The following is a 21,121-nucleotide window of genomic DNA, read 5'->3' as shown; positions in this document are numbered from 1 at the left end:
TCAGAGTGGTAGTCTTTAAGGGGTTGAATAATTGTGGCAATGAAGAAACCACATAAGAACCATTTACTACTGTATTACATAAACAATTGATGTCATTTTAGTTGCATTTGGGTAGTTACAACGTCCTTGTAGGATTTGATTCTGAATACAATTCCAAATGTACACTATAGTCCCTAAACCCCTTTACAGCATTGGGGGTTGAATAATTTTGGTCACAACTGTAAATATAGTGCAGTGCCTATAACAATACAATATTCCAAAGATAAATCAATCAATAAATAAGTTGTGCGATTAATTCATGAATAAATAAAAAAATGATGTGCAATTAATCAATGTATACTGCAATTCATCTCTTGAATATCTAAAATGTTTAATAAAAAGTCCAATTTCTCAATTACAACATGATATAGTCCATTCCTCTGCATATAAAAAAATCATAACAATTTAAAAATTTAGCAGTTCATACAAATTAAAGTGCATTAATTTTCCACTGCTAATATGTGGCTTTATGATATCCACTGTGCAAATACCACCACTAACACTCCACACTCACCAAAACATATGGCTTCATAGACAATAGCAGCAGAAGCACTTTATTGCATCTCAGGCACAACTCCTCTTTTTTTCTGGTCATGGTCCCTTTAAGATGACACGTCATTGGTTGTAACATCGACTATGACAGTGATACCATCACCCAAAGAAGAAGAAACGTTAGTTCCGCAACTTTGTGCAGTAAATGCTCACAAACCAGAGCCAGATAAACCACAGCCCTGTGAATGAAATGTCGTGCTGATAGAATCTCTCTCCACCAGCCTGTCTGATGAGCCCACACAGAGCAGCCACAGCATTGGTGGTGGTTGCCCATTGGATATCAGAAAGATGTCCGTTGGTCCACATATTTGCGTTGGTCCATCATTGGTCCACATATTATTCTGTAAGCACTACATTTCATTCACAAGGCTGTGATTTATCTTGCTCAGGTTTGTGAGCATTTACTCCACAAAGTTGCGGTACTTACCTCTCTTCTTTGGATAGTGGAGTCACATAGTCAGTGTTGCAACCAATGAGGTGTCATCTTAAAGGGACAGTGACCGAAGTAAAAGTGGAGTTTTGCCTGGGATACAATAACGTGCTTCTGCTGCTATTGTCTATGAAACCATATGTTTTGGTGAGTGCGGAGTGTTGGTGGTGGTATTTGCACAGTGGATATCAATGGAAGATTGTAGCACTTTAATTTTTATGAACTGGTGATTTTTTAAAAATGTTATGATTATACACAGAGGAATGGACTATGTCATGTTGTAATTGAGGAATTGGACTTTTTATTGCTCATTTTGGATATTCAAGATGTGAGTTGTAGTATTCATTGACTAATTGCAAATTTTTTAAATTTATTTATTGATTAATTGCACAATTTATTTATTTTTTTTATTTATCTTTGGAATATTGTATTATACTGTGCAATAATTATCTATTCATACCAGATGGTTTTGTATATTGACCTTGCTGCCTTTCTGTTTTCATCTGATCTCTGACTCACACTTTTTACATTAGTTCTGGCTGAACCTGAAGCTCTTCTCCTTGGGTCTCGACATAACCGAAATCCTAAAGAACCTAGCTACAAGAAAAAAGCCAACAACACTTGCTTACCTTTCTCTGGATTTACCTGTGATCCTAGCATTGCATTCCTCTGACCAGCTATGGTCTTCTTACTAAGAATGTAACAATGTTTTACTCAAACTTGCATTAGATACTCCAAGCCATAAACATAAATTCTGGGCAATGCACTAGAACAGCTTCTGAACAAAAAGGTTCCTACTGACCCTTTGTACTGTGCTTTCATTTTTTTGCTGATATCCTGGTACTAACCATGGCTTTTTTCAGGATTTGATCTATCTCGTTGCCACCTACTGTGACTTTTACCTGGTAGTAATAACTAAAAGCAGACCCATACGTAGTCTGTACATAAACACCACCTTAGACAGTCATTGGTCATTCACTTCACCACTCCATTGTCCTGTATACCAACCCAAAAATATATCATGGGACTTTTAAAGGTACCACATTTCTTAAAGTCCAAACAATTAAGTGTTTTTTTTTCAATGGTGCCCATTCACATCAATGCAGCACGTTTTTTGGAAAAGGTACCAGTGCTACTTTGGTGTAAGATGTATAAAAATAAAGTTAAAACTTGCTTTTCTTAAAATACTAAATTGTTTGGACATTGGGATATGTTGCACCTTAAAAGTTCTATTATATTTATGGGTTGTTATACAGTAGGTCCAGGATGCTGGTATTGTGATTAAATTGCTTAGTAGAAGTCCATATATGTAATTATCTTTCTTGACTCACTTTTTTCTCCAGCCTACAATATTAACTATTAATGGTAAAGCAAACCAGGGGGTTGCAACCTGGGAGCATCATGCAGCAAACCTCTTTAGGGAGGAACCAGTGGAAAACATGGACATTTCTCTGACCCTGCACATCAAGCCAGTACCTAGAGGATTCAGCTCTACTGCTAATGTGAAAGTACAAATTTGACCTCTCAAAACTTAAAATGTTTCCAGAAAATATTTTTCCCCAAAACAATCATTTTGGGCAATGTGCTGCAGAAGAAAAAGAAGAAAGATTGATTCATCAATCAGCCAATCAGATGGCAGATATTATTAAGGCAGAAATAAAGTAAAAACTCTGGTCAGTTACTTTAGCTACTATTAACACTTCTTTTTTTACATCTGTCCCAAAGCTGTATTTTATAATACTGTGAGATTTTTTTTTAAACCATTCCTTGTGTGACTCTTACGTATTGTATATATAAACCAGTGATACACTGGCTTTTCATTGATGTAATATGGTGTAGCTATATAGCAACGACATGTACTGTATGTCCATGCGATCATACAGTCCTGTCTATGAGCTGCTCACGCCACTACAGACAGAAATAACTGACAGAGATGTATATGGAGTATGGTGGTTACAGCAATGTAACAATTCGAGGTCTCTGGAAGATTCAACATTGATTGACACTGAACTGATTGGAGATATCACCCATACGTTTTGGAGTTACAGAGATACATGCATCTTCTATCTTCTTTATTTCTTCTAATCATCCTGTAATATTTGCAAAAACATTATGATTCATATCTAGTTTATGTGTATTCAGGATAGGGAAAAAAATCTAGATCCAGGAAAAAAAGAAACTAACCTCAATGATGTTGTGGATCCAATCTAAAAATGATGAAATCTTAGTGTAGACTCCAGGACGATTTGGCTCAGCACATCCCATGCCCCAGCTCACCACTCCTACTAGACGCCAGATGTAGTCAGTCTGACATACCAAGGGGCCACCACTGTCACCCTGTAAGAACATGGGAAATCAGCTTCTGGAAGGACTGCATGTCCCCACACTAAAGGTCTATCCTTCAGTAAATATTTAGCATTGGGTAGAAAACAGTGTGCAACCAAATATTGAAGAGCTCTAGTGTATCTCTAGTGGGCCACACACCAGATAGATTGTCTTTATACAACAGTGTGTAACATCAGCAACATTTACCAACAAATGGTACCAGGATTTATTGAATATAGGTTCCATGGGTTGTTTAGGTAGGTTCTTGTACTAAATTGTTAATGGTAGATTTTATTGATCTTGAACACTTCAGGTTTGAGGAAATTCTATCTGATGTGTAGCCAGCTTAAGACAAGAGGGATGGTCACATTTTATATTCACGCCATATAAGCCTCTTAAAAAACAATACTGACATGGAAATATATATGCATCCACCTGCTGTAAAGTGTTTGAGGGGAAAGTGGGATTGCCTATGTAATTCACCTGATATGCTGACCACCAGACTTTACAAAAGAAATAGCAGACGCATAGTGGTGCAGTCCATGTAGTGATAAATAAATGGATAAAGTTCCAGGTAAGACAAGGGCAACCCAGTAAGCACTCGGGCAGGCTGTGATGGAGTGAAGCAGACTCTGGAGTAGAAGAATAAAAGCAAAGGACACATCGCCTTTAAGTGTAGACAGTATATCAATTTAATTGAAAGGTAAGTATAACAACTCACATCTTCGTATAGTAATACAGGCTCATATGGATGAATGCGGTACATCTGTCGCCATATGTAAGGATTGCTCTGGAGAAGAGGAACCCGGTCAGGCAGCAGAAGGCGCTGAAACAGATAAAGCATAGATAGTAAAGCCTGGCTGGGTCTCCAATATGTCCAGAGCTAGTGGCATTGGGCGTCTGACATCATTGGGATGCAACATGCTTCTGAGCATACGCGGGAACCAGCATGACCGGCACGCTCTTTCATCAGGCATAGGTGGTTCCTCTTCTCCAGAGCAGTCCTTATACTTACCTTTTAATTAAATTGTTATACAGTCTACACTTAGAGGAGCTGTGTCCTTTGCTTTGACCACCAGACTTGAATATAAGGCTTGAAAAGTTAACTACACCACATAGTTTATCTACAATTTCACAGCATGAACTATCTTGCTGATAAAATACTTCTTGAGATTATTTATGGAAGCTAGATGTGATTCACTGGGTTGTTGACCACCAGTTCAGGATTAAATTGGCAGCATACCAATTGAGGAACAGTTGGTAGAGATCTCCTCCAAAGTGATACTTAAACTCTTTCTATCCTATCTAAGTTATAGCAATAAATGGCTTATATATTGGGAGTCCTCCTGCGCTGCTATGGACCACCCTCCCCTTTCCCTAGTTAACAGCCGCTAACACTCTAACTGATACCCACAAACAGTGTACAAATAAATAATATAATAGTGTAGCGCTTGATAACATATAAAAACAACTAAAATAAATAAATTAGGTACATAAACCTAGTGACAACTCACATAGTGTCTAAAAAATAAGTGCTCTAAACAAGTGTAACTTAACTCATGAGTGAAAAACCTCATAAAACATATTAGTGTTGTAATAACCATTCAGCATAATATTTGTGTTAGTGCCACTCCTAATCAATAATACATGTGATCGTGCCAAATCACTAAAGTAAATGTATTGTCCAATATCCAAAAAACAAATATAAAACAGTGAAGTCCAAGTGATGCTTAAATACACATGCAATGTGTTAACATGGTGTCACTCGTGAAAAATCCACTCTTCCACTTTGGCTGCAATGCCTCCTCACCTCCTTCCTACGACCCCTAGGGGCCAACAAGCCTTTAGGATCAACTTGGATCCTCAGCACTCCTGGATGGTACCTCTCAGGTTATCCTTCTGTTTGTCCTCCTCCACACCTTTCCGCCTCACGGAGACCTCTACTCCAATCCTCTGTAAATCCTCACTCTCACAATGGTGAGTTCAAGAAAAGAAATCCTCCATAGTGTAGTAGTTAAAATACCAGCATTTTATTTATAGAATAGAAAGTCACTCACATTGTGTACAGCGTTTTTCTTCTCCCCTGCATGGGTAAACTGCACTCATGTAAGGCTCTAGGAAAATGGCGTCCCGTACCGGAAGTACGTCACTCGGGACTCCGGAAACTGCGTCTCTGCGTGCCTACGCGTTACGTCACGTACCTCGTGACTTCCAGATGAAGTCACGAGGTACGTGACGTAACGCGTAGGCACGCAGAGACGCAGTTTCCGGAGTCCCGAGTGACGTACTTCCGGTACGGGACGCCATTTTCCTAGAGCCTTACATGAGTGCAGTTTACCCATGCAGGGGAGAAGAAAAACGCTGTACACAATGTGAGTGACTTTCTATTCTATAAATAAAATGCTGGTATTTTAACTACTACACTATGGAGGATTTCTTTTCTTGAACTCACCATTGTGAGAGTGAGGATTTACAGAGGATTGGAGTAGAGGTCTCCGTGAGGCGGAAAGGTGTGGAGGAGGACAAACAGAAGGATAACCTGAGAGGTACCATCCAGGAGTGCTGAGGATCCAAGTTGATCCTAAAGGCTTGTTGGCCCCTAGGGGTCGTAGGAAGGAGGTGAGGAGGCATTGCAGCCAAAGTGGAAGAGTGGATTTTTCACGAGTGACACCATGTTAACACATTGCATGTGTATTTAAGCATCACTTGGACTTCACTGTTTTATATTTGTTTTTTGGATATTGGACAATACATTTACTTTAGTGATTTGGCACGATCACATGTATTATTGATTAGGAGTGGCACTAACACAAATATTATGCTGAATGGTTATTACAACACTAATATGTTTTATGAGGTTTTTCACTCATGAGTTAAGTTACACTTGTTTAGAGCACTTATTTTTTAGACACTATGTGAGTTGTCACTAGGTTTATGTACCTAATTTATTTATTTTAGTTGTTTTTATATGTTATCAAGCGCTACACTATTATATTATTTAATAAATGGCTTATAGCCACTTATTAAAGACAAACTTCAGATAAATGTATAACACATTTTTGTTTCCTTTTGTAGTGCCTAAAAAAATCAAAATTCCTTTTTATTTCATCAGGTGTAACATGAAATCTGAATTTAAAACTGTACTCTAATCCCAAAGATGGTCATTATAATTTGCAATATTCCTCAATACCCAAAAATCAATTTATGTGCACCTAATGCCTTTGTAATCCCAAGTATTACATTGTATAAATAGCAAAGATATCATCGCTTTGTCTGCACTTAGAGAACAGAGTTGTGGGAAGGACCAGGGGCAGACTGACGATTTGGAAACTTGGGCACTGCCCGAGGGCCCGGGGTCAGTAGGGGGCCCGATGAGATGCCCCTGGTACCTTTTTCATAGGCTTTTTTGAGTTTGGGCAAGGACACAGGGGCCCCATGATCCCCTATTGCCCGGGGGCCCCATGAGTTGTCAGTCCGCCCCTGGGAGGGACCCAGCAGATCCACCCATTACAGGCTGCTTGCATAAAACTACACGTTGGCGGATACAAGACTAATCACCCTGCAGAAGAAGAGAGAGCAGCAGTGACTGGTCTTTATTACAGGAAACACTTGCACAAAGGCAAAGTATTAGGGACCATTCTCTCTAATGCTGTGAATGGCATTTTTCTAGACTGGAAGAACGTCGGCCACCACTAGGTGTTTTCTATGTGCCCCATTCTCACTACAATGCAGCCTGCAGGTGTGGTGCAATGAGCTGCGATACAATTCAGACATGCTGCATTTTTTCACACCTCACTGGATGGCACTGCATGTCACCACACAGCAGTGTAACGCACCACACTACTGTCAGGTGATGTGGATGAAGTACACTTCAAATAAGGTTGACCAGTTTAAATAAAGGGCACTTCAAATAAAGTTGACCAAAAAAAAGTGAGCCGTATGAAACAGTAAAACGAGTATCACACTGCCCCCTAGCACCTGCTCATTGCAGCCAAAATGTACAGCTGCCCACACACTAAACCGCTCTGGTTTCATGCTGATTTATTGCACAGATCTGGAAGAAATACATAAAAAACACAAGATTCAAGCAGAAAACATGAGTCTTTTGTATTATCCTGGACTGTATTTGCTTATCCTCGAGTTGAGCTTGGCCTCACTGTAAAAATTATTTTTGGATGTGTTTGATCACAGACGTGGAGTTGAAAAATGAGTATCAGAGTAGTGTCTCCCTTTATAGTCATTCCAGGTCAATGACTCAGAAACTGCTAAAGCATTAGCATCTGTACGTCAATACAAAAACTAATATTATTAAAAAGGATGGTTTGTTAATGACAGACTATGAAAATCTCTCATGACTGTTTTACTTTAATGTGCATTTCCACACCTCAGATAAAAGGTGATATCATACTTCAACTGGGAATATCTGCTTTGTAACCTAATAGGTGCAAGAGGAAAATGGCATAGAAACTGCAGAACTGCAAGAAGTTTTATCAGTCACCTTATACCAGGGTTTCTCAATCAAGGTTCCATGGAACCCAAGGGTTCCTCCAGAGGTTGCCAGGGGTTCCTTGAGCAATGATCAATTTCTGCCACTCAGATAGATCTCCACTGACACCATTGATCTTTTAGCTATATGTAAGGGGGTAATTCTTTCCAATGACCACAAGTGTAAGGAGCATTTTTCTCAGTGACCATCACACTTATGTACCATGAGTTGTAGATATAATAATTTTTAGCAGGGGTTCCTTGAAATCATAAAGTTATTTCAAGGGTTCCTTTGTGTTGAAAAGGTTGAGAAAGGCTGCCTTATATTATGACTATACATTATATAGGTTTGTAGGCAGGCACAGCCTCTTCACTGCAGGCACCACAGTGGCACTGCAGAGGAAGTCAAGAGGAACATATACATTTATGGTTTCCTGAATCACTGGGGAAGCGATCTGGTTGGATGCTGCCATCCCATGTGACTCGGATGGTCATCTTGAGTCAGGTAGAGTCTATTTAAGACCCTAGATCCCGGGCTTGGCACACATTTTTCAAGTGGACAGTGTAAGGACAGGTTACCGCTGCCAGGGAAAGTGAATAGCAATAGAGAAAGGTTCCAGATGAGTAAGGACAGGATAGGGATTTTCTAACCTTCCTAGGAATCTTCCCCATTGGGCTCAGACTGGCCAGACTGGTCAGACTGGCCAGGCCACATTCTGCCCTCAGAAACAGACACTGTTGGTGCATCAGAACTTGTTCCTCTGTACATTTTCAGCACGGAACTGTGAATATTCCCAGCCAGGAGCCTGGGCTGTTTGCATCTCTGAATTGTTCCTTCAATACAAGTTTGTTGATTGCAACCAGACTCAGTGGGGTTTATTTACTAAAGCTGGAGAGTCCAAAATCAGACTCCCTTCTGCATAGAAACCAATCAGCTTCTAACCTCAGCTTGTTCAATGAAGCTTTGGCAATGAAACCTGGAAGCTGATTGGTTTCTATGCAGAAGGGAGTCTGATTTTGGACTCTCCAGCTTTAGTAAATAAACCCCAGTGTGTTCACTGCCTCCGCACTATGCTGCACCCACCCACAAGCTGACCATAAACTAGTAGTGTTTCATTTGAAAATTTTGGAACAAAATCAGCAATTGTTTTCAACCACAGTGACAAGAAAATTAGAAGAAGCAGGATAGTGCATGCGGTTTTCATTTGGGAAATGACATTCATTCCAAAATTGAATGTTACCCACTTGCCTTCTGGAAGATTTACCCCCCTTCATGAGGACATTTTTTGCTATATAGCCATGCTCTACTTTATCTGACAAAATGTATACTGCTACATGTCTTTGATAAAAAAAAATCCCAGTAAGTGTATATTAAATGATTCGCGTGAAAAGTATAGCATCTACAAACAATTATATAGATATTAGAATTTTTTTTATACTAGTAATGGCGGCAACCAGCGACTTATAGCGCGTGATAGTACAGTGGGCATTCTGACACTAACCGACACTGGGTGGGTACTGACTTAACTGCCATTGACATCTCCAGGCATGCAAATACAACGATCAGTGCTAATAAAAAGCACAGTCACTGTACTAATGACATTGGGCAGGAAGAGGTTAACATATGGGGTGATCAATGGGTTAACTGTGTGCCAGGGAGTGGTACTATATGTGTACTGTGTGCTTTTTTAGTAGGATGTGCTGGTTTTTATTCACTGCTTTGCAGGTAGATAAAAACCAGCACATCCGCACTGACAGGAGATATATGTATTGTTTACATACACAGATCTCTCTCCTGTCATTCGCTCCACCGGTCTCCAGGTCCCGGCCAGGAATCACAGGCCAGGACACAGTGACTGACATGTAAGGGAGCCAATTACAGTGAGGGTAGGTAGGAGGTGTAGCTACAGTGGGCAGTTGGGAAATGGTTAAAAGTAAACAAAATGAATACATTGAATGTACAAAGAATTTTCATGGGAATGTAAACGTATTTATATAGTACTACCCTTGTGAGGACCATTGGATTTGTTTTAGGTCCCCCTATGCCCAGTACAGCTAAGCAACATGCATTTTCCACACTTGTGCCCTCAGAGTCAGTAAACAGTCCTTGAGCTGGTTTTAGTTTTTTTTTTATTAAGGGGTTAACAATAGGGATGGGATCTAGGGGTATATGGGATGCCCAAAGAACTGTAGAACTTGAGGAAGAACTTCTTAGAAACTATGTACAAAAATATGAACTAGCAGGGAAAAATATAGCACTGTCCCATTTTCTTTTTGGTGTACCTCCTCAGACCCCAGATTAATCCTCCTCCTCACCCAGCTGTGCTGAAGGTTTCCCTGAACAAGGGGGTCCCAAGAGCTTGCAGTTAAGCAGTCCTGGATGAAGATTATTTGGGTATTGCACCTGACCGCCGTCTCCTCTTATCTGGCCCGGGGTGGTGTAGGAGTACTCACACTGTCCTTGCCTACTAAAATGGTGGGTTAGTGGTTGCCTTCAGGCCTTACATGGGTCTGGCTCCTTCTCTGCTAACAGGTATTCCTCCCCAGGAGAAGCTGAGGCAGTAGAGATCCTCCTATCCAGCAACCAGCCTGTAGATAGGTTCCCCTCACTGGTGCCCCCTCCCAGGCTCCACACTCCAGCCTTCCTTTCAGTCCATCTTCCACCCTACTCTCCTGCTGCTCAGGCTCTGTGATATTTAAGGGTTGCCCTAGTCACCATGCCCAGCCTCCTGCCAGGGGATTAGCCAAGGTCCCTGAAACATGCAGATCTGGGCCTCCTCCTCTCCTCCTCCCCTGCTTCAGAAAGTTCTCAGTTTTCTGGAAAGGTGGGGGGGCTCCAGAAGCCCTGACCTGTTAGAGCCTCCCAGCCTGTCCTGAGGTACCCTTCTTCCAGGCTGACTCACCCTCAGGCTGCTATTCAGTCGCTATTTAACACAAAAACTATCTAACTAACCTGGAGGGCGTTACATTTATATGAATCTACTAGAGAATAGAACACAAAGTGGGTGATTTACTAAACCTGGAGAACTCTGAATCTGGTGCAGCTGTGCATGATAGCCAACCAACTTCTAACTTCAGCTTGTTCAGTTAAGCTTTGGCAATAAAACCTGGAAACTGATTGGACGCTGATTGATTTCTAAGCAGAGCTGCACCAGATTTTGCACTCTCCAGTGTTCGTATATCAACCCCAATGCATTTAGCAGTTACTCTGTTTGCCTTTAAAAGAAAACAGTACGGGAGGAGACCGGATCTCCATGCAGACAGAACACAAAATCAGCGTACAAAGGTTTAGGCTGGGCATTAATGCTGTTAATATCTACTTACTCTCACCCACATCATAAACTTAACGTGACAGTGACAAAACCTTTCACTGTTAAGTAAAATATCTCACCTTTACTTTATAAATGAATGACAATTTAATCCAACAGTAATTTTACCATACATTATAGAAAAGAGCTCCACTATACAAAAGCTAATCTTCTGTCAGATTGAAGGAGATGTAGATAGAGAAATGAGAATACCCCTTTTATGTGCATATAATAGCAGACTTTAAGTTTGGCAGATAATGCATTTCATTTTGACAATTCTACACAGATCTTAACAAGAGTTTTCAAAGTTGATTCTTGAAGTTAAGTATCACTGTAGGCTTAGCACTGTGTCAGTTCAGTTAATATCAGATTATTTATTATCAAGTTAAAAGTGGATATTAAGCAAAAAGAAAGTGGGGCCACAGTATGGATTGGTTGCACAATCTAATTACGTCAGTATAGTAAATGATTTATAGAAAATTAGTTAGGGATGTACACACTCACCGGCCACTTTATTAGGTACACTTTGCTAATATAGGTTTGGACCCCCTTTTGCCTTCAGAACTGCCTTAATTCTTCTGGCATAGATTCAACAAGATGTTGGAAACATTCCTCAGAGATTTTGGTCCATATTGACATGATAGGATCAGGCAATTGATGCACATTTGTCAGCTGCACATACATAGATGCGAATCTCCAGTTCCACCACATCCCAAGGGTGCTCTAGTGGATGGAGATCTGGTGACTGTGAAGGTCATTGAAGTACAGTGAACTCATTGTCATGTTCAAGAAACCACTTTGAGATGATTTGAGCTTTGTAACATGGTGCATTATCCTGCTGGAAGGAGCCATCAGAAGATGGGTACACTGTAGTCATAAAGGGATGGACATGGTCAGCAACAATACTCAGGTAGGTTGTGACATTTGAAAAATGCTCAATTGGTACTAAGGGGCTTAAAGTGTGCCAAGAAAATATCCCCCACACCATTACACCACCAGCCTGAACCGTTGATACAAGGTAGGATGGATCCATGCTTTCATGTTGTTTATGCGAAATTCTGACCCTACCATCTGTATGTTGCAGCTGAAATGGAGACTCATCAGGCCAGGCAACATTTTTGCAATCTTCTATTGTCCAATTTTGGTGAGCCTGTGCAGATTGTAGCTTCCATTTCCTGTTCGTAGTTGACAGGAGTGGCACCTGGTGTGGTTTTCTGCTGCTGTAGCCCATTTGCTTCAATGTTCAATGTGTTGTGCATTCAGAGATGGTATTATGTATACCTCTACTATAATGAGAAGTTATTTGAGTTACTGTTACCATTCTATCATCTCGAACCAGTCTGCCCATTCTTCTCTGACCTCTGACATCAACAAGGCATTTTCGTCCACACAATTGCCACTCACTGGATATTTTCTCTTTTTTTTTTACCATTCTCTGCAAACCCTAGAGATGGTTGTACATGAAAATCCTAGTAGTTCAGCAGTGTTTGAAATACTCAGACCAGCCTGTCTGGCACCAACAACCATGTCACAATCAAAATCACTTAAATCCCCTTTCTTCCCCATTCTGATGCTCAGTTTGAACTTCAGCAAGTTGTCTTCACCACAAATAGATGCCTAAATGCATTGAGTTGCTGCCATGTGATGAGCTGATAAGCAATTTGTGTTACCAAGCAATTCAATAGGTATACCTAATAAAGAGGCCGGTGAGTATATATTTAATAACATTGGAAAGTTAGGACTTGCAGTTAGGTCCATATACAGTCAGGTCCATAAATATTGGGACATCGACACAATTCTAACATTTTTGATTCTATACACCACCACAATGGATTTTAAATTAAATGAACAAGATGTGCTTTAACTGCAGACTGTCAGCTTTAATTTGAGGGTATTTACATCCAAATCAGGTGAACGGTGTAGGAATTACAACAGTTTGCATATGTGCCTCCCACTTGTTAAGAGACCAAAAGTAATGGGACAGAATAATAATCATAAACCAAACTTTCACTTTAATACTTGGTTGCAAATCCTTTGCAGTCAATTACAGCCTGAAGTCTGGAACGCATAGACATCACCAGACGCTGGGTTTCATCCCTGGTGATGCTCTGCCAGGCCTCTACTGCAACTGTCTTCAGTTCCTGCTTGTTCTTGGGGCATTTTCCCTTCAGTTTTGTCTTCAGCAAGTGAAATGCATGCTCAATCGGATTCAGGTCAGGTGATTGACTTGGCCATTGCATAACATTCCACTTCTTTCCCTTAAAAACTCTTTGGTTGCTTTTGCAGTATGCTTTGGGTCATTGTTCATCTGCACTGTGAAGCGGCGTCCAATGAGTTGTGAAGCATTTGGCTGAATATGAGCAGATAATATTGCCTGAAACACTTCACAATTCATCCTGCTGCTTTTGTCAGCAGTCACATCATCAATAAATACAAGAGAACCAGTTCCATTGGCAGCCATACATGCCCACGCCATGACACTACCACCACCATGCTTCACTGATGAGGTGGTATGCTTAGGATCATGAGCAGTTCCTTTCTTTTTCCATACTCCTCTCTTCCCATCACTCTGGTACAAGTTGGTCTTGGTCTCATCTGTCCATAGGATGTTGTTCCAGAACTGTGAAGGCTTTTTTAGATGTCAATCGGCAAACTCTAATCTGGCCTTCCTGTTTTTGAGGCTCACCAATGGTTTACATCTTGTGGTGAACCCTCTGTATCCACTCTGGTGAAGTCTTCTCTTGATTGTTGACTTTGACACACATACACCTACCTCCTGGAGAGTGTTCTTGATCTGGCCAACTGTTGTGAAGGGTGTTTTCTTCACCAGGGAAAGAATTCTTCGGTCATCCACCACAGTTGTTTTCCGTGGTCTTCCGGGTCTTTTGGTGTTGCTGAGCTCACCGGTGCGTTCCTTCTTTTTTAAGAATGTTCCAAACAGCTGTTTTGTCCACGCCTAATGTTTTTGCTATCTCTCTGATGGGTTTGTTTTGTTTTTTCAGCCTAATGATGGCTTGCTTCACTGATAGTGACAGCTCTTTGGATCTCATCTTGAGAGTTGACAGCAACAGATTCCAAATGCAAATAGCACACTTGAAATGAACTCTGGACCTTTTATCTGCTCATTGTAATTGGGATAATGAGGGAATAACACACACCTGGCCATGGAACAGCTGAGAAGCCAATTGTCCCATTACTTTTGGTCCCTTAACAAGTGGGAAGCACATATGCAAACTGTTGTAATTCCTACATCATTCACCTGATTTGGATATAAATACCTTCAAATTAAAACTGACAGTCTGCAGTAAAAGCACATCTTGTTATTTTCATTTCAAATCCATTGTGGTGGTGTATAGAGCCAAAAATGGTAGAATTGTGTTGATGTCCCAATATTTATGGACCTGACTGTATATTTGGACACAGGCACAATTTTCATACTTTTGGCTCTGTATGCCACCAGAATAAATTAAAGCAAAACATACCAAATGAATCTGAACTGCAGACTTTCTGCTTTAATTCAAGGGGTTGAACATAAATATCAAGTACAAATTTTAGGAACTGCAACCATTTTTATACACAGTCCCTTCATTTTCAGGGGCTCAAATGTAATTGGACAAATTAATATAACCATAAATAAAATGTTAATTTTTAATATTTTGTTGAGAATCCTTTATTGGCAATGACTGCCTGAAGTCTGGAACCCATGGACATTACCAAAGACTAGGTTTTCCTCCTTCAAACAACTTTGCTGCATTTGGCTGAATCTGGGCTGGCAGTATATCTGTAAACACTGCAGAATTCATCCGGCTGCTTCTGTCTTCTGTCACATCATCAATAAACACCAATGACCCAGTGCCACTGGAAGCCATGCATGCCCATGCCACCACACTGCCTCTACCATGTTTTACAGATGATGTTGTGTGCTTTGGATCATGAGCTGTTCCAAGCCTTCTCCACGAGACTTTCTTCCCATAATTCTGGTACAGATTAATCTTAGTTTCATCAATCCCACGAATGCTTTTCCAGAACTGGTCTGGCTTTTTTAGATGTTTTTTGGCAAAGTCTAATCTGGCTTTTCTTCAGGCTTATGAATGGTTTGCACCTTGTGGTGAACCCTCTGTATTTGCTCTCGTGAAGCCTTCTCCTGATTGTAGACTTTGATAATGATACGCCCACCTCCTGGAGAGTGTCCTTCACTTGTCTGGATGTTGGGAATGGGTTTTTATTTACCATAGAGAGGATCCTGCAAGCATCCACCACTGTTGTCTTCTGTGGATGTCCATGCCTTTTTATGTTGCTGAGCTCACCAGTGCGTTCTTCTTTCCTCAGAATGTACCAAACTGTTGATTTGGCCACTCCTAATGTTGCTGCTATCTCTCTGATGGACTTGTTTCATTTTTGAAGCCTTAAAATGGCCTGCTTTGCATGGACAGCTCCTTTGAACACATGATGTAGGTTCACAGCAATAGATTCCAAATGCAAATACCACACTTAGAATCAACTTCAGACCTTTTACCTGACCCTGGTCCCTTGAAAAAGGGGGGATGGCTACTCTTAAGAGCTGCAATTCCTAACCCCTTCGTCCAATTTGGATGTACATACCCTCAAAGTAGACCTGAGAGTGTGCACTTTCAGCCCATATCCATTATATAACTATATCTTGAATATGTTTTGGTAAATACCTTAAAAAAACTAAAATTGTGCCTGTGTCCAAATATACTGTATATGCACGTAACTGTATGTTCATACGCATTATTTTAGTATGTTATTGACAGCTGAACTACAGGTTAAAACTGGTCAAACACTGTAAGATGCTATTCAAAATACTAACCACAGCCTACAAAGCCATCCACAAAACTGCCGCTAGCTACATCACCGACCTCATCTACAGATATCGGCCAAATCGCCCACTCCGCTCTTCCCATGATATCTTCCTCTCTAGCTCCCTCATCACCTCCTCCCACGCTCGCCTCCAGGACTTCTTCAGAGCCTCTCCCATCCTCTGGAACTCCCTACCACAGCATCTCCGGTCAGCCCCCACCCTGTCTGCCTTTAGGCGATCTTTGAAAATGCACTTCTTCAGGGAGGCCTACCCCACCTCCACCCAAGAACTATACTTGAATCACCTTCACCAGATCATCCCCCGCAGCTATCACCTTTTGTATCATCTCCCCCTTTCTTTAGATTGTAAGCTCCACGAGCCGGGCCCTCATATTCCTTCTGTACTGAAATGTATTGTAATTGTACTGTCTCCCTTATATTGTAAAGCTCTGCGCAAACTGTTGGCGCTATATAAATCCTGTATAATAATAATAGTGCTGCTGCTGACATAAATTGTGTTCCCACAGTATCAACTAAATAAGTAAATTAATTAAAGGCGATGTAGCACTGCTAATGGATCACACTTACATTGTATATTAAAATGACAAGAACTTTAAAACAACCACGGATCTTCTCACTTCCTCAAAAACGGCCTTAGCCTATGCCCTACGCGTTACATTACCATCACGTGACTTCATCAGGGATTATATTTCAGATCATGTGATATTTGGAAATTTATTAACTAATTTATTGAAAGCACTTTATTATCCTAATTCACATTTATTCACATTATGATTATGAGCACAATTTATTCACCTGTATTGTTTATTAGTATTGATTGATGTCCATTAATAGCACTACATCAACTTTAATTAATTTACTTATACACTTAACATACACTCTTAAGCTTCGTTCACAGTTTTGCAACTCCAAAGTAGTGAAATGTCCATTGCAAATTTACACTGCGACTTTGAAGCAATTTTTTATGCAACTTTGATGTAACTTTGATGCAACTTTGGATGGGTGTGACTTTGGCTCTTGACTTTGGCTTTAACTGATGCACAACTGCTGAATTGATAAAATTAGGATGCAACTTTGATGCGACTTTTGAGAGTTTACTTTACAGTCTACAGCACTCAAGTCACATGAAAGTTGCATCAGAGCAGTGGGGAACATTTTTAACCACTTGCCCTCTAGGTTTCACCCCCCCCCCCCCCCAACTCCTGATCAGGCCATTTTTTTCTTTTTGGCACTTTAACTGACAATTGCACTGTAATGCAACACTGTGCACAAACAAAATTGATTTTCTGCACACAAATCAGGCTTTTTGGTGGTGTTTGATTACCACTGTTTTTTATTTAAATTTTTTATTATATAAACAAAAAAAACCAAAATGTTGAAAAAAAAACCCAATATTTTTTACTTTTTGGCAGTAAAACATAAAATCCCAATAAGTGTATATTAATTGTTTTTTTTCCAAAAATACTTTATTGTTATAATAGAAGACAAAAAAGCATTTAGAGCATGTACAGCCATAGATCACAGTCAAAACATAGACATGACATGTTGCTTCCCGTTTCGCAGACGGGACAAATTGTAAACAGTCATACATGACGAAATGGTGTAGGACAGTACATCAATCATACAATGCAAAATGGTGGATACCAAGAGGAAAATGGATGAAGTGATGTTGGTGAAAGTTATCTCGTCTTGACTCTCATCAACTTTTTAAATGGTGAGGTATCGTGATGATAGGGGTAGGGGTAGGGAAAGCATTGGGTACTGTGAAGGTCATTGTTTACATAATTATAACTAGAGTATGTGCTATGGTTGAAGTTAGTCACATCTGTGTGCAGGTAAATGCTCTATTTGGTTGGTAGAGAATAAGTGATACAGGTAAATAACAGGTGTGAAAAAAGCAGGTTAGAAAGAAAGACAGTAAGAGAGAGAATTGTAGGGTGAGATGTTGGGGGGGAGAGAAAAAAAAAAGGAGAAAGAAAACAAAAAAAGGGGGGGGGGGATATTAATTGGTTTGTGTAAAAGTTATAGCATCTAAAAACTATGGTATATATACTGGAGTTTTTATTTAATTTTTTATACTTCTAATGATGGCGATCAGCGACTTATAGCAGGACTGCGATAGTACAGTGGGCAATCTGACACTAACTGACTCTTTGTGTGAACTGACTAACTGACACTGACCTCTCCAGTGACATTAATACAGTGATCAGTGCTAATAATAAACACTGACACTATAGTTATGACATATCACAAGATGCAGCGCTAATGACTATAACATGTATGCATAAATCAAGAAATCTGTAATAAATGACTAAACAGTAGAAAGTTCATAAAATGGGTGACTTTAGTGCTCTCTTCTCCTATATATCCTCCTGATGGTCAGGCGTTTGTGCAGAATAGTGCTGAAGGGGTGCACACTCACCAGAACGCACAGATAAATGAGCGTTTATTATAGACGACGTGCGTGTGCACGAAACGCGTAGGAGGAGCCAAGAACGCCGTGACGTCATACCGCCGGAGCATCGTGGCGCTCCGGCGGTCATTTTTAATACTGGACGGTTAGTCCATTTTGTTTACCTTATACCGTGTACACGGGTTGCTGAATTTTAAATAAATCCTTATATGACCTACTACACTATGGATGCGTTTTGTTCTGACTCCCTTGGGGAGTACCCATTCTAGCCACTCATCTCTCTGTGGGGTACGAATCGTATGCTGATCCTAAGGAGAAGTACGCAGGTCATCTAAACCAGGGAATATACAGGAACATCTAGGAGGTCTGGAAGGTGTTTTGTCGTAATACCACAGCATGTCCAGTTGATGATCCTAAAGGGGAATCTATAATAAACGCTCATTTATCTGTGCGTTCTGGTGAGTGTGCACCCCTTCAGCACTATTCTGCACAAACGCCTGACCATCAGGAGGATATATAGGAGAAGAGAGCACTAAAGTCACCCATTTTATGAACTTTCTACTGTTTAGTCATTTATTACAGATTTCTTGATTTATGCATACATGTTATAGTCATTAGCGCTGCATCTTGTGATATATATTGTTTTGAGGGTGTTTGGTACCTTATGTTCAGCTGCTATATAGATGCGCTCGTATTTATTCTTTTTGATTTGCATATTTAACCATCCTGTTTACTGAGCGGCATCTTTTATCTTGTTGTCACATTACATTAGAGACCATATTGGCACCCATTTTTCTTGTTAGTATATAAAGAACATTTAAGATGGCAGATGTCTTTGAGATGAGATCGTCTAGATCTATTATCTCTGAAGACATATATACAATTGATGATATAAATGATGACCTTAAGGGCCTTTTTCTGCATTTACAGAATCTTACCTCCGCTGAAGTGAGAACCCTTTGGGATATTTCATTTTTAGACAAATATCTCAAAGAAGGTATGGTGCCTCGATCACTTAGGTGGGATGTACCCCCTGAATATATGGATGATACTAGCTTGTTGGAATGGTTTCAATTTTTTAACAAAGCTGGGATTGATTTAATTAAGTTTCTTATTACTAGAAAAAAGAAAAAATTAACCTATTTAGACTCTGAGATTAACATCATTAGAGAGAAACTCACTCCGTTTAAAGGTACGGATGAGTATAATAAAGAATCTGATAAAGTCAAGAAATATCTTGAAAATATAGAAAAAGAACAAAAAATAAAGAAAAAGAAAAAATATGCCAGAGATTTTAAAGATTATCAAGATAATGTAGTATTTAGATGGCAATCAGAGGAGGATAACATACAAGCAGTCACTAATCCCCCTGATATGATTAAGAAGAAATCTAAAAAGATACAATCAAATAAGAGACATGAACCCATATATTCACAATACCAATCTCCTAATCATAACAGACAATTTAATCAGTATAATGTATCAACATCTAATAGATATGAACCCCTATTTGATCAAAATGTGGGTACACGGAATATGCAATGGCATCCAACTTATGACCAGCAATATCATCCCAATAATGGGCAAACCTCCCATAATAGGAACCAGAAACAATATCAACAAAGGGGAGGAGCATCCCCTAAGCAATACTACCAGAATTATTATCCCGGGTCTAATAACTACTCGCATCACCAGGGAGTAGCAACACCTCCTAGGCAGCATAATCAGAAGCCTGCGTATTTCAATAAACCACCTAATCCACAATACAATAGAGATCAATATGACAATCGGAATTACCAGCAAACACCGCCGAGAGCACCACATAATTATGTTTATAACAGAACACCCCAGGTTCATTTTTTAGGGGAGGGAGGATCCCGGAAAAGAAATGGTTCCGGAGAGGGAAAAGGGGTGGCAAAAGGGTCAACAGAAACAGGCAAAAGAAGGAAAATGTAGCTGGTCAAGGTATTTTCAATCTAAGCAACACAGCATTAACACAACCTGAATTAAAACTTCTTGATAAGGGGTTAAAATTTGCCCCTAAACAAAAGTTAAACAAGTTTCAGACTTATATTGATATTCATAGATTTTCACGACAGCTTGCATTAAAACGGCATTTTTATTCTAATCCATACCATTATGACCAGAATAGTACTACTAATCATTCTACATTAAGGAACGCCTCAACTTTTAATCCCCCTCCCCAATCTAGATCCTATATTAATATTTTTAAAGAATTAATGTTGAATGATTTGGAGGAGTTAAATATTAAAAAGATCCCTGATATAGACACCAAGAAAGCGATTGATCTCCTATTAGAAAGGAAGGATTTGGTCATCAGACCTGCGGACAAGGGAGGAGGGGTAGTTATACTTAATAAACATGACTACCTAGAGGAATCCTACAATATTCTTAATGATACCACTACTTATACCCGCCTCCCTGGGAATCCTTTATTATCTCTTAAAAAAGGTTTGAAAAGTATTATAAGAAAGGGATTTGAGAGTGGTATACTAAATAAGAAGGAAAAGGAATTCCTATGTCCATCAGCTCCGAGACTTCCGGTGTTCTATATACTTCCAAAGGTGCATAAAAGCTTGACGAAACCACCAGGGCGACCTATCATAAGTGGAATAGGTTCACTATTCTCTAAAGCAGGAGAATATATAGATTACTTCCTGCAGCCGCTGGTCATGCAAACTCCATCATTTTTAAAAGATACGAAGC

General features: G+C 39.9%; 1 protein-coding gene across 1 annotated transcript in view; it reads right to left on the bottom strand.

Moving 5' to 3' along the window:
• Positions 1–1,418: 1,418 nt before the first annotated feature.
• Positions 1,419–21,121, bottom strand: part of TMPRSS5 (transmembrane serine protease 5) — an 82,342-nt gene continuing 62,639 nt past the window's right edge. Inside the window, exons 12-13 of the mRNA XM_089673080.1 lie at positions 3,206–3,358; positions 1,419–3,111 (exon numbers count right to left, since the gene is read on the bottom strand). Coding sequence (XP_089529206.1) covers positions 3,103–3,111; positions 3,206–3,358 — 162 coding nt within the window. The 3' untranslated portion in view covers positions 1,419–3,102. The remainder of the gene's footprint in view (positions 3,112–3,205; positions 3,359–21,121) is intronic.

The sequence above is a fragment of the Staurois parvus genome, unplaced genomic scaffold (assembly GCF_062004578.1).
Source record: "Staurois parvus isolate SC_StPar_1 unplaced genomic scaffold, SC_StPar_1.0 ptg000135l, whole genome shotgun sequence".
NCBI classification, from domain to species: Eukaryota; Metazoa; Chordata; class Amphibia; order Anura; family Ranidae; genus Staurois; species Staurois parvus.
Note: the sequence above shows the minus strand (reverse complement) of the source record. Positions and strands in the feature narration are given on the sequence as shown.